The sequence below is a fragment of the Phyllobates terribilis genome, unplaced genomic scaffold, assembly GCF_046119375.1.
Source record: "Phyllobates terribilis strain yellow unplaced genomic scaffold, ASM4611937v1 Scaffold_4__5_contigs__length_816908805, whole genome shotgun sequence".
In the NCBI taxonomy this organism is placed as follows: domain Eukaryota; kingdom Metazoa; phylum Chordata; class Amphibia; order Anura; family Dendrobatidae; genus Phyllobates; species Phyllobates terribilis.
Window position 1 is genome coordinate 16,710,192 of NW_027362764.1, and position 16,224 is coordinate 16,726,415.

A 16,224-nucleotide genomic window follows, 5' to 3' on the forward strand; every position below is an offset into this window, starting at 1 on the left:
GTACAAGAATATAACTACTATAATACTGCCCCTATGTACAAGAATATAACTACTATAATACTGCTCCCTATGTACAAGAATATAACTACTATAATACTGCTCCCTATGTACAAGAATATAGCTACTGTAATACTGCCCCCTATGTACAAGAATATAACTACTATAATACTGCCCCTATATACAAGAATATAACTACTATAATACTGCCCCATGTACAAGAATATAACTACTATAATACTGCCCCTATGTACAAGAATATAACTACTATAATACTGCCCCCTATGTACAAGAATATACCTACTATAATACTGCCCTCTATGTACAAGAATATAATTACTATAATACTGCCCCTATGTACAAGAATATAACTACTATAATACTGCCCCTATGTACAAGTATATAACTACTATAATACTGCCTCCTATGTACAAGAATATAACTACTATAATACTGCTCCCTATGTACACGAATATAACTACTATAATACTGCCCCCTATGTACAAGAATATAACTACTATAATACTGCCCCCTATGTACAAGAATATAATTACTATAATACTGCCCCTATGTACAAGAATATAACTACTATAATACTGCCCCTATGTACAAGTATATAACTACTATAATACTGCCTCCTATGTACAAGAATATAACTACTATAATACTGCTCCCTATGTACACGAATATAACTACTATAATACTGCCCCCTATGTACAAGAATATAACTACTATAATACTGCCCCCTATGTACAAGAATATAATTACTATAATACTGCCCCTATGTACAAGAATATAACTACTATAATACTGCCCCTATGTACAAGTATATAACTACTATAATACTGCCTCCTATGTACAAGAATATAACTACTATAATACTGCTCCCTATGTACACGAATATAACTACTATAATACTGCCCTCTATGTACAAGAATATAACTACTATAATACTGCCCTCTATGTACAAGAATATAACTACTATAATACTGCTCCTATATACAAGAATATAACTACTATAATACTGCCCCTATGTACAAGAATATAACTACTATAATACTGCTCCTATGTACAAGAATATAACTACTATAATACTGCCCCTATGTACAAGAATATAACTACTATAATACTGCTCCCTATGTACACGAATATAACTACTATAATACTGCCCCTATGTACAAGAATATAACTACTATAATACTGCTCCTATGTACAAGAATATGACTACTATAATACTGCCCCTATGTACAAGAATATAACTACTATAATACTGCTCCCTATGTACAAGAATATAACTACTATAATACTGCTCCCTATGTACAAGAATATAACTACTGTAATACTGCCCCCTATGTACAAGAATATAACTACTATAATACTGCCCCTATGTACACGAATATAACTACTATAATACTGCCCCTATGTACAAGAATATAACTACTATAATACTGCCCCCTATGTACAAGAATATAATTACTATAATACTGCCCCTATGTACAATAATATAACTACTATAATACTGCCCCTATGTACAAGTATATAACTACTATAATACTGCCTCCTATGTACAAGAATATAACTACTATAATACTGCTCCCTATGTACACGAATATAACTACTATAATACTGCCCTCTATGTACAAGAATATAACTACTATAATACTGCTCCCTATGTACACGAATATAACTACTATAATACTGCCTCCTATGTACAAGAATATAACTACTATAATACTGCTCCTATGTACAAGAATATATCTACTATCATACTGCCTCCTATGTACAAGAATATAACTACTATAATACTGCTCCCTATGTACACGAATATAACTACTATAATACTGCCCTCTATGTACAAGAATATAACTACTATAATACTGCTCCTATATACAAGAATTTAACTACTATAATACTGCCCCTATGTACAAGAATATAACTACTATAATACTGCTCCTATGTACAAGAATATAACTACTATAATACTGCCCCTATGTACAAGAATATAACTACTATAATACTGCTCCCTATGTACAAGAATATAACTACTATAATACTGCTCCCTATGTACAAGAATATAGCTACTGTAATACTGCCCCCTATGTACAAGAATATAACTACTATAATACTGCCCCTATATACAAGAATATAACTACTATAATACTGCCCCATGTACAAGAATATAACTACTATAATACTGCCCCTATGTACAAGAATATAACTACTATAATACTGCCCCCTATGTACAAGAATATACCTACTATAATACTGCCCTCTATGTACAAGAATATAATTACTATAATACTGCCCCTATGTACAAGAATATAACTACTATAATACTGCCCCTATGTACAAGTATATAACTACTATAATACTGCCTCCTATGTACAAGAATATAACTACTATAATACTGCTCCCTATGTACACGAATATAACTACTATAATACTGCCCCCTATGTACAAGAATATAACTACTATAATACTGCCCCCTATGTACAAGAATATAATTACTATAATACTGCCCCTATGTACAAGAATATAACTACTATAATACTGCCCCTATGTACAAGTATATAACTACTATAATACTGCCTCCTATGTACAAGAATATAACTACTATAATACTGCTCCCTATGTACACGAATATAACTACTATAATACTGCCCCCTAAGTACAAGAATATAACTACTATAATACTGCCCCTATGTACAAGAATATAATTACTATAATACTGCCCCTATGTACAAGAATATAACTACTATAATACTGCCCCTATGTACAAGTATATAACTACTATAATACTGCCTCCTATGTACAAGAATATAACTACTATAATACTGCTCCCTATGTACACGAATATAACTACTATAATACTGCCCTCTATGTACAAGAATATAACTACTATAATACTGCCCTCTATGTACAAGAATATAACTACTATAATACTGCTCCTATATACAAGAATATAACTACTATAATACTGCCCCTATGTACAAGAATATAACTACTATAATACTGCTCCTATGTACAAGAATATAACTACTATAATACTGCCCCTATGTACAAGAATATAACTACTATAATACTGCTCCCTATGTACACGAATATAACTACTATAATACTGCCCCTATGTACAAGAATATAACTACTATAATACTGCTCCTATGTACAAGAATATGACTACTATAATACTGCCCCTATGTACAAGAATATAACTACTATAATACTGCTCCCTATGTACAAGAATATAACTACTATAATACTGCTCCCTATGTACAAGAATATAACTACTGTAATACTGCCCCCTATGTACAAGAATATAACTACTATAATACTGCCCCTATGTACACGAATATAACTACTATAATACTGCCCCTATGTACAAGAATATAACTACTATAATACTGCCCCCTATGTACAAGAATATAATTACTATAATACTGCCCCTATGTACAATAATATAACTACTATAATACTGCCCCTATGTACAAGTATATAACTACTATAATACTGCCTCCTATGTACAAGAATATAACTACTATAATACTGCTCCCTATGTACACGAATATAACTACTATAATACTGCCCTCTATGTACAAGAATATAACTACTATAATACTGCTCCCTATGTACACGAATATAACTACTATAATACTGCCTCCTATGTACAAGAATATAACTACTATAATACTGCTCCTATGTACAAGAATATATCTACTATCATACTGCCTCCTATGTACAAGAATATAACTACTATAATACTGCTCCCTATGTACACGAATATAACTACTATAATACTGCCCTCTATGTACAAGAATATAACTACTATAATACTGCTCCTATATACAAGAATTTAACTACTATAATACTGCCCCTATGTACAAGAATATAACTACTATAATACTGCTCCTATGTACAAGAATATAACTACTATAATACTGCCCCTATGTACAAGAATATAACTACTATAATACTGCTCCCTATGTACAAGAATATAACTACTATAATACTGCTCCCTATGTACAAGAATATAGCTACTGTAATACTGCCCCCTATGTACAAGAATATAACTACTATAATACTGCCCCTATATACAAGAATATAACTACTATAATACTGCCCCATGTACAAGAATATAACTACTATAATACTGCCCCTATGTACAAGAATATAACTACTATAATACTGCCCCCTATGTACAAGAATATACCTACTATAATACTGCCCCCTATGTACAAAAATATAACTACTATAATACTGCCCCCTATGTACAAGAATATAACTACTATAATACTGCCGCTATGTATAAGAATAAAACTACTATAATACTGCTGCTATGTACAAGAATATAACTACTATAATACTGCTCCCTATGTACAAGAATATAACTACTATAATACTGCTCCCTATGTACAAGAATATAACTACTGTAATACTGCCCCCTATGTACAAGAATATAACTACTATAATACTGCCCCTATGTACACGAATATAACTACTATAATACTGTCCCTATGTACAAGAATATAACTACTATAATACTGCCCTCTATGTACAAGAATATAATTACTATAATACTGCCCCTATGTACAAGAATATAACTACTATAATACTGCCCCTATGTACAAGTATATAACTACTATAATACTGCCTCCTATGTACAAGAATATAACTACTATAATACTGCTCCCTATGTACACGAATATAACTACTATAATACTGCCCCCTATGTACAAGAATATAACTACTATAATACTGCCCCCTATGTACAAGAATATAATTACTATAATACTGCCCCTATGTACAAGAATATAACTACTATAATACTGCCCCTATGTACAAGTATATAACTACTATAATACTGCCTCCTATGTACAAGAATATAACTACTATAATACTGCTCCCTATGTACACGAATATAACTACTATAATACTGCCCCCTATGTACAAGAATATAACTACTATAATACTGCCCCCTATGTACAAGAATATAATTACTATAATACTGCCCCTATGTACAAGAATATAACTACTATAATACTGCCCCTATGTACAAGTATATAACTACTATAATACTGCCTCCTATGTACAAGAATATAACTACTATAATACTGCTCCCTATGTACACGAATATAACTACTATAATACTGCCCTCTATGTACAAGAATATAACTACTATAATACTGCTCCCTATGTACACGAATATAACTACTATAATACTGCCTCCTATGTACAAGAATATAACTATTATAATACTGCTCCTATGTACAAGAATATATCTACTATAATACTGCTCCCTATGTACACGAATATAACTACTATAATACTGCCCTCTATGTACAAGAATATAACTACTATAATACTGCCCTCTATGTACAAGAATATAACTACTATAATACTGCTCCTATATACAAGAATTTAACTACTATAATACTGCCCCTATGTACAAGAATATAACTACTATAATACTGCCCCTATGTACAAGAATATAACTACTATAATACTGCTCCTATGTACAAGAATATAACTACTATAATACTGCCCCTATGTACAAGAATATAACTACTATAATACTGCCCCTATGTACAAGTATATAACTACTATAATACTGCCTCCTATGTACAAGCATATAACTACTATAATACTGCTCCCTATGTACACAAATATAACTACTATAATACTGCCCTCTATGTACAAGAATATAACTACTATAATACTGCCCTCTATGTACAAGAATATAACTACTATAATACTGCTGCTATGTATAAGAATAAAACTACTATAATACTGCCCCTATGTACAAGAATATAACTACTATAATACTGCTCCTATGTACAAGAATATAACTACTATAATACTGCCCCTATGTACAAGAATATAACTACTATAATACTGCTCCCTATGTACACGAATATAACTACTGTAATACTGCCCCCTATGTACAAGAATATAACTACTGTAATACTGCCCCCTATGTACAAGAATATAACTACTATAATACTGCCCCTATGTACAAGTATATAACTACTATAATACTGCCCCTATATACAAGAATATAACTACTATAATACTGCCCCTATGTACAAGAACATAACCACTGTAATACTGCTCCTATGTACAAGAATATAACTACTATAATACTGCTCCTATGTACAAGAATATAACTACTATAATACTGCCCCTATGTACAAGAATATAACTACTATAATACTGCTCCCTATGTACAAGAATATAACTACTATAATACTGCTCCCCATGTACAAGATTATAACTACTATAATACTGCTCCCCATGTACAAGATTATAACTACTATAATACTGCTCCTATGTACAAGAATATAACTACTATAATACTGCTCCTATGTACAAGAATATAACTACTATAATACTGCCCCTATGTACAAGAATATAACTACTATAATACTGCTCCCTATGTACACGAATATAACTACTATAATACTGCCCCTATGTACAAGAATATAACTACTATAATACTGCTCCTATGTACAAGAATATAACTACTATAATACTGCCCCTATGTACAAGAATATAACTACTATAATACTGCTCCCTATGTACAAGAATATAACTACTATAATACTGCTCCCTATGAACAAGAATATAACTACTGTAATACTGCCCCCTATGTACAAGAATATAACTACTATAATACTGCCCCTATGTACACGAATATAACTACTATAATACTGCCCCTATGTACAAGAATATAACTACTATAATACTGCCCCTATGTACAAGAATATAATTACTATAATACTGCCCCTATGTACAAGAATATAACTACTATAATACTGCCCCTATGTACAAGTATATAACTACTATAATACTGCCTCCTATGTACAAGAATATAACTACTATAATACTGCTCCCTATGTACACGAATATAACTACTATAATACTGCCCTCTATGTACAAGAATATAACTACTATAATACTGCTCCCTATGTACACGAATATAACTACTATAATACTGCCTCCTATGTACAAGAATATAACTACTATAATACTGCTCCTGTGTACAAGAATATATCTACTATAATACTGCCTCCTATGTACAAGAATATAACTACTATAATACTGCTCCCTATGTACAAGAATATAACTACTATAATACTGCTCCCTATGTACACGAATATAACTACTATAATACTGCCCTCTATGTACAAGAATATAACTACTATAATACTGCTCCTATATACAAGAATTTAACTACTATAATACTGCCCCTATGTACAAGAATATAACTACTATAATACTGCTCCTATGTACAAGAATATAACTACTATAATACTGCCCCTATGTACAAGAATATAACTACTATAATACTGCTCCCTATGTACAAGAATATAACTACTATAATACTGCTCCCTATGTACAAGAATATAACTACTGTAATACTGCCCCCTATGTACAAGAATATAACTACTATAATACTGCCCCTATATACAAGAATATAACTACTATAATACTGCCCCATGTACAAGAATATAACTACTATAATACTGCTCCTATGTACAAGAATATAACTACTATAATACTGCCCCCTATGTACAAGAATATACCTACTATAATACTGCCCCCTATGTACAAAAATATAACTACTATAATACTGCCCCCTATGTACAAGAATATAACTACTATAATACTGCTGCTATGTATAAGAATAAAACTACTATAATACTGCTGCTATGTACAAGAATATAACTACTATAAAACTGCTCCTATGTACAAGAATATAACTACTATAATACTGCCCCTATGTACAAGTATATAACTACTATAATACTGCCCCTATGTACAAGTATATAACTACTATAATACTGCTCCTATGTACAAGAATATAACTACTATAATACTGCCCCCTCTGTACAAGAATATAACTACTATAATACTGCTGCTATGTATAAGAATAAAACTACTATAATACTGCCCCTATGTACAAGAATATAACTACTATAATACTGCTCCCTATGTACAAGAATATAACTACTATAATACTGCTCCCTATGTACAAGAATATAACTACTGTAATACTGCCCCCTATGTGCAAGAATATAACTACTATAATACTGCCCCTATGTACACGAATATAACTACTATAATACTGTCCCTATGTACAAGAATATAACTACTATAATACTGCCCTCTATGTACAAGAATATAATTACTATAATACTGCCCCTATGTACAAGAATATAACTACTATAATACTGCCCCTTTGTACAAGTATATAACTACTATAATACTGCCTCCTATGTACAAGAATATAACTACTATAATACTGCTCCCTATGTACACGAATATAACTACTATAATACAGCCCTCTATGTACAAGAATATAACTACTATAATACTGCCCTCTATGTACAAGAATATAACTACTATAATACTGCTCCTATATACAAGAATATAACTACTATAATACTGCCCCTATGTACAAGAATATAACTACTATAATACAGATCCTATGTACAAGAATATAACTACTATAATACTGCCCCTATGTACAAGAATATAACTACTATAATACTGCTCCCTATGTACACGAATATAACTACTATAATACTGCTCCCTATGTACAAGAATATAACTACTGTAATACTGCCCCCTATGTACAAGAATATAACTACTATAATACTGCCCCTATGTACAAGTATATAACTACTATAATACTGCCCCTATATACAAGAACATAACTACTATAATACTGCCCCTATGTACAAGAACATAACCACTGTAATACTTCTCCTATGTAAAAGAATATAACTACTATAATACTGCTCCTATGTACAAGAATATAACTACTATAATACTGCCCCTATGTACAAGAATATAACTACTATAATACTTCTCCCTATGTACAAGAATATAACTACTATAATACTGCTCCCCATGTACAAGATTATAACTACTATAATACTGCTCCTATGTACAAGAATATAACTACTATAATACTGCTCCTATGTACAAGAATATAACTACTATAATACTGCTCCTATGTACAAGAATATAACTGCTATAATACTGCCCCCTATGTACAATAATATAACTACTGTAATACTGCCCTCTATGTACAAGAATATAACTACTATAATACTGCTCCCCATGTACAAGATTATAACTACTATAATACTGCCCCCTATGTACAATAATATAACTACTGTAATACTGCCCTCTATGTACAAGAATATAACTATTATAATACTGCTACCCATGTACAAGATTATAACTACTATAATACTGCCCCCTATGTACAAGAATATAACTACTATAATACTGCTCCCTGTGTACAAGAATATAACTACTATAATACTGCCCCCTATGTACAAGAATATAACTACTATAATACAGCTCCTATGTACAAGAATATAACTACTATAATACTGCTCCTATGTACAAGAATATAACTACTATAATACTTTTCCCTATGTACAAGAATATAACTACTATAATACTGCTCCTATGTACAAGAATATAACTACTATAATACTGCCCTATATACAAGAATATAACTACTATAATACTGCCCCCTATGTACAAGTATATAACTACTATAATACTGCCTCCTATGTACAAGAATATAACTACTATAATACTGCTCCTATGTACAAGAATATATCTACTATAATACTACCCCCTATGTACAAGAATATATCTACTATAATACTGCCTCCTATGTACAAGAATATAACTACTATAATACTGCTCCCTATGTACACGAATATAACTACTATAATACTGCCCTCTATGTACAAGAATATAATTACTATAATACTGCCCTCTATGTACAAGAATATAACTACTATAATACTGCTCCCTATGTACAAGATGATAACTACTATAATACTGCCCCCTATGTACAAGAATATAACTACTATAATACTGCCTCTATGTACAAGAATATAACTACTATAATACTGCTCCTATGTACAAGAATATAACTACTATAATACTGCCCCTATGTACAAGAATATAACTACTATAATACTGCCCCTATGTACAAGAATATAACTACTATAATACTGCTCCTATGTACAAGAATATAACTACTATAATACTGCCCCTATGTACAAGAATATAACTACTATAATACTGCCCCTATGTACAAGTATATAACTACTATAATACTGCCTCCTATGTACAAGCATATAACTACTATAATACTGCTCCCTATGTACACAAATATAACTACTATAATACTGCCCTCTATGTACAAGAATATAACTACTATAATACTGCCCTCTATGTACAAGAATATAACTACTATAATACTGCTGCTATGTATAAGAATAAAACTACTATAATACTGCCCCTATGTACAAGAATATAACTACTATAATACTGCTCCTATGTACAAGAATATAACTACTATAATACTGCCCCTATGTACAAGAATATAACTACTATAATACTGCTCCCTATGTACACGAATATAACTACTGTAATACTGCCCCCTATGTACAAGAATATAACTACTATAATACTGCCCCTATGTACAAGTATATAACTACTATAATACTGCCCCTATATACAAGAATATAACTACTATAATACTGCCCCTATGTACAAGAACATAACCACTGTAATACTGCTCCTATGTACAAGAATATAACTACTATAATACTGCTCCTATGTACAAGAATATAACTACTATAATACTGCCCCTATGTACAAGAATATAACTACTATAATACTGCTCCCTATGTACAAGAATATAACTACTATAATACTGCTCCCCATGTACAAGATTATAACTACTATAATACTGCTCCCCATGTACAAGATTATAACTACTATAATACTGCTCCTATGTACAAGAATATAACTACTATAATACTGCTCCTATGTACAAGAATATAACTACTATAATACTGCCCCTATGTACAAGAATATAACTACTATAATACTGCTCCCTATGTACACGAATATAACTACTATAATACTGCCCCTATGTACAAGAATATAACTACTATAATACTGCTCCTATGTACAAGAATATAACTACTATAATACTGCCCCTATGTACAAGAATATAACTACTATAATACTGCTCCCTATGTACAAGAATATAACTACTATAATACTGCTCCCTATGAACAAGAATATAACTACTGTAATACTGCCCCCTATGTACAAGAATATAACTACTATAATACTGCCCCTATGTACACGAATATAACTACTATAATACTGCCCCTATGTACAAGAATATAACTACTATAATACTGCCCCTATGTACAAGAATATAATTACTATAATACTGCCCCTATGTACAAGAATATAACTACTATAATACTGCCCCTATGTACAAGTATATAACTACTATAATACTGCCTCCTATGTACAAGAATATAACTACTATAATACTGCTCCCTATGTACACGAATATAACTACTATAATACTGCCCTCTATGTACAAGAATATAACTACTATAATACTGCTCCCTATGTACACGAATATAACTACTATAATACTGCCTCCTATGTACAAGAATATAACTACTATAATACTGCTCCTGTGTACAAGAATATATCTACTATAATACTGCCTCCTATGTACAAGAATATAACTACTATAATACTGCTCCCTATGTACAAGAATATAACTACTATAATACTGCTCCCTATGTACACGAATATAACTACTATAATACTGCCCTCTATGTACAAGAATATAACTACTATAATACTGCTCCTATATACAAGAATTTAACTACTATAATACTGCCCCTATGTACAAGAATATAACTACTATAATACTGCTCCTATGTACAAGAATATAACTACTATAATACTGCCCCTATGTACAAGAATATAACTACTATAATACTGCTCCCTATGTACAAGAATATAACTACTATAATACTGCTCCCTATGTACAAGAATATAACTACTGTAATACTGCCCCCTATGTACAAGAATATAACTACTATAATACTGCCCCTATATACAAGAATATAACTACTATAATACTGCCCCATGTACAAGAATATAACTACTATAATACTGCTCCTATGTACAAGAATATAACTACTATAATACTGCCCCCTATGTACAAGAATATACCTACTATAATACTGCCCCCTATGTACAAAAATATAACTACTATAATACTGCCCCCTATGTACAAGAATATAACTACTATAATACTGCTGCTATGTATAAGAATAAAACTACTATAATACTGCTGCTATGTACAAGAATATAACTACTATAAAACTGCTCCTATGTACAAGAATATAACTACTATAATACTGCCCCTATGTACAAGTATATAACTACTATAATACTGCCCCTATGTACAAGTATATAACTACTATAATACTGCTCCTATGTACAAGAATATAACTACTATAATACTGCCCCCTCTGTACAAGAATATAACTACTATAATACTGCTGCTATGTATAAGAATAAAACTACTATAATACTGCCCCTATGTACAAGAATATAACTACTATAATACTGCTCCCTATGTACAAGAATATAACTACTATAATACTGCTCCCTATGTACAAGAATATAACTACTGTAATACTGCCCCCTATGTGCAAGAATATAACTACTATAATACTGCCCCTATGTACACGAATATAACTACTATAATACTGTCCCTATGTACAAGAATATAACTACTATAATACTGCCCTCTATGTACAAGAATATAATTACTATAATACTGCCCCTATGTACAAGAATATAACTACTATAATACTGCCCCTTTGTACAAGTATATAACTACTATAATACTGCCTCCTATGTACAAGAATATAACTACTATAATACTGCTCCCTATGTACACGAATATAACTACTATAATACAGCCCTCTATGTACAAGAATATAACTACTATAATACTGCCCTCTATGTACAAGAATATAACTACTATAATACTGCTCCTATATACAAGAATATAACTACTATAATACTGCCCCTATGTACAAGAATATAACTACTATAATACAGATCCTATGTACAAGAATATAACTACTATAATACTGCCCCTATGTACAAGAATATAACTACTATAATACTGCTCCCTATGTACACGAATATAACTACTATAATACTGCTCCCTATGTACAAGAATATAACTACTGTAATACTGCCCCCTATGTACAAGAATATAACTACTATAATACTGCCCCTATGTACAAGTATATAACTACTATAATACTGCCCCTATATACAAGAACATAACTACTATAATACTGCCCCTATGTACAAGAACATAACCACTGTAATACTTCTCCTATGTAAAAGAATATAACTACTATAATACTGCTCCTATGTACAAGAATATAACTACTATAATACTGCCCCTATGTACAAGAATATAACTACTATAATACTTCTCCCTATGTACAAGAATATAACTACTATAATACTGCTCCCCATGTACAAGATTATAACTACTATAATACTGCTCCTATGTACAAGAATATAACTACTATAATACTGCTCCTATGTACAAGAATATAACTACTATAATACTGCTCCTATGTACAAGAATATAACTGCTATAATACTGCCCCCTATGTACAATAATATAACTACTGTAATACTGCCCTCTATGTACAAGAATATAACTACTATAATACTGCTCCCCATGTACAAGATTATAACTACTATAATACTGCCCCCTATGTACAATAATATAACTACTGTAATACTGCCCTCTATGTACAAGAATATAACTATTATAATACTGCTACCCATGTACAAGATTATAACTACTATAATACTGCCCCCTATGTACAAGAATATAACTACTATAATACTGCTCCCTGTGTACAAGAATATAACTACTATAATACTGCCCCCTATGTACAAGAATATAACTACTATAATACAGCTCCTATGTACAAGAATATAACTACTATAATACTGCTCCTATGTACAAGAATATAACTACTATAATACTTTTCCCTATGTACAAGAATATAACTACTATAATACTGCTCCTATGTACAAGAATATAACTACTATAATACTGCCCTATATACAAGAATATAACTACTATAATACTGCCCCCTATGTACAAGTATATAACTACTATAATACTGCCTCCTATGTACAAGAATATAACTACTATAATACTGCTCCTATGTACAAGAATATATCTACTATAATACTACCCCCTATGTACAAGAATATATCTACTATAATACTGCCTCCTATGTACAAGAATATAACTACTATAATACTGCTCCCTATGTACACGAATATAACTACTATAATACTGCCCTCTATGTACAAGAATATAATTACTATAATACTGCCCTCTATGTACAAGAATATAACTACTATAATACTGCTCCCTATGTACAAGATGATAACTACTATAATACTGCCCCCTATGTACAAGAATATAACTACTATAATACTGCCTCTATGTACAAGAATATAACTACTATAATACTGCTCCTATGTACAAGAATATAACTACTATAATACTGCCCCTGTGTACAAGAATATAACTACTATAATACTGCTCCTATGTACAATAATATAACTACTATAATACTGCTCTTATGTACAGGAATATAACTACTATAATACTGCCCCCTATGTACAAGAATATAACTACTATAATACTGCTCCAATGTACAAGAATATAACTACTATAATACTGCTCCATGTACAAGAATATAACTACTATAATACTGCTCCTATGTACAGGAATATAACTACTATAATACTGCCCCCTATATACAAGAATATAACTACTATAATACTGCTCCTATGTACAGGAATATAACTGCTATAATACTGCCCTCTATGTATTAGATTATAACTGCTTTCCTTCCGTGCTGGTTGTATTGATAATATTGTGTCGCCTTCCGTCTGTGTTGGATCATTAGTTATCGGTAGGTTAGTGTTGCACATCGTGCCCATGTGCAGCCATTAGTTCCGGTGGCGGTCCGGCCGGAGCTGGCTCTGTAGCGCCTGCATTGTACACACTGTGTGTGGTGATCGGCTTGCACAGCGCATACAATGTGGATGTTATACGAGTCACTGTCGTCAGTGCTGGCGGAGGTGTTCCGGTTCCCTGAGCAGTTCACACCTTGCTGTAATCCTTGTGGTTTTGCATCCCCACCGACCTTCAGCCTTCGCTGACACCCTCCATACAGGGAACCAGTAAAGGCTATTGCTATATTAGGAGTCCCCGCCGATCGTCCTTCTTTCCTCTCATACTTTGCTCCACATTCAGCTGTGAGTTTGGCTTCTTCGATCCTTGCTCTTGTCCTCCAGGTGACGATGTCTTCTGAGCTCGGTGTCTCTTATTTGCAGGTGTTCCCGCGATATTTGTTACTATATGGGCCCGGGAACGAGCCACATTGGCCGACACAGAGTAAGTGGAAAACCTCGGCGTGGAATGCTTTGTATCTAATGTGCGGAGGGTCCATCAGCGAGATCGGCTGCACGTACCCGAGCAGACGAACAATAAGTAACAGAGAAAGCAACCGGAAGTGCAAACACTGCTGCAAAGAACAGATCTGTCACCGGGGATCACAGTACACACTGCAGACACCATTCACTAGATCTCTAACCCAACTGCACGTACCGTGAACATCCACAATCATTGAAGAATTCTTTTTTCAAAGCTTTAACTCAGTAATCATCAATCTAGATTAACAGATCCTCAGCGTCCCTCCTCCCTGATGCTGTAGTCTAACACTGATCAGTACAACCTGCAGCTGTCAATCAAGGTGACGAGGTAGAAACTGATCTGATTGGATTCCCATTACATTACTGATCCTGTACAGATCCCAAGTTACATCCTGTATTATACTCCAGAGCTGCACTCACTATTCTGCTGGTGCAGTCACTGTGTAAATACATTACATTACTGATCGTGAGTTACATCCTGTATTATACTCCAGAGCTGCACTCACTATTCTGCTGGTCCAGTCACTGTGTACATACATTACATTACTGATCCTGTACTGATCCTGAGTTACATCCTGTATTATACTCCAGAGCTGCACTCACTATTCTGCTGGTGCAGTCCCTGTGTACATACATTACATTACTGATCCTGAGCTACATCCTGTATTATACTCCAGAGCTGCACTCACTATTCTACTGGTGCAGTCACTGTGTACATACATTACATTACTGATCCTGAGTTACATCCTGTATTATACTCCAGAGCTGCACTCACTATTCTACTGGTGCAGTCACTGTGTACATACATTACATTAC

General features: G+C 32.5%; 1 protein-coding gene across 3 annotated transcripts in view; it reads left to right on the forward strand.

Moving 5' to 3' along the window:
- The window catches only part of PTH1R (parathyroid hormone 1 receptor), a 489,914-nt gene that overhangs the window by 423,627 nt on the left and 50,063 nt on the right, over window positions 1-16,224 (forward strand). For all 3 annotated transcript variants that reach the window (XM_073677167.1, XM_073677169.1, XM_073677168.1), the window contains exon 8: window positions 15,310-15,370. In XM_073677167.1, coding sequence (XP_073533268.1) covers window positions 15,310-15,370 — 61 coding nt within the window. The remainder of the gene's footprint in view (window positions 1-15,309; window positions 15,371-16,224) is intronic.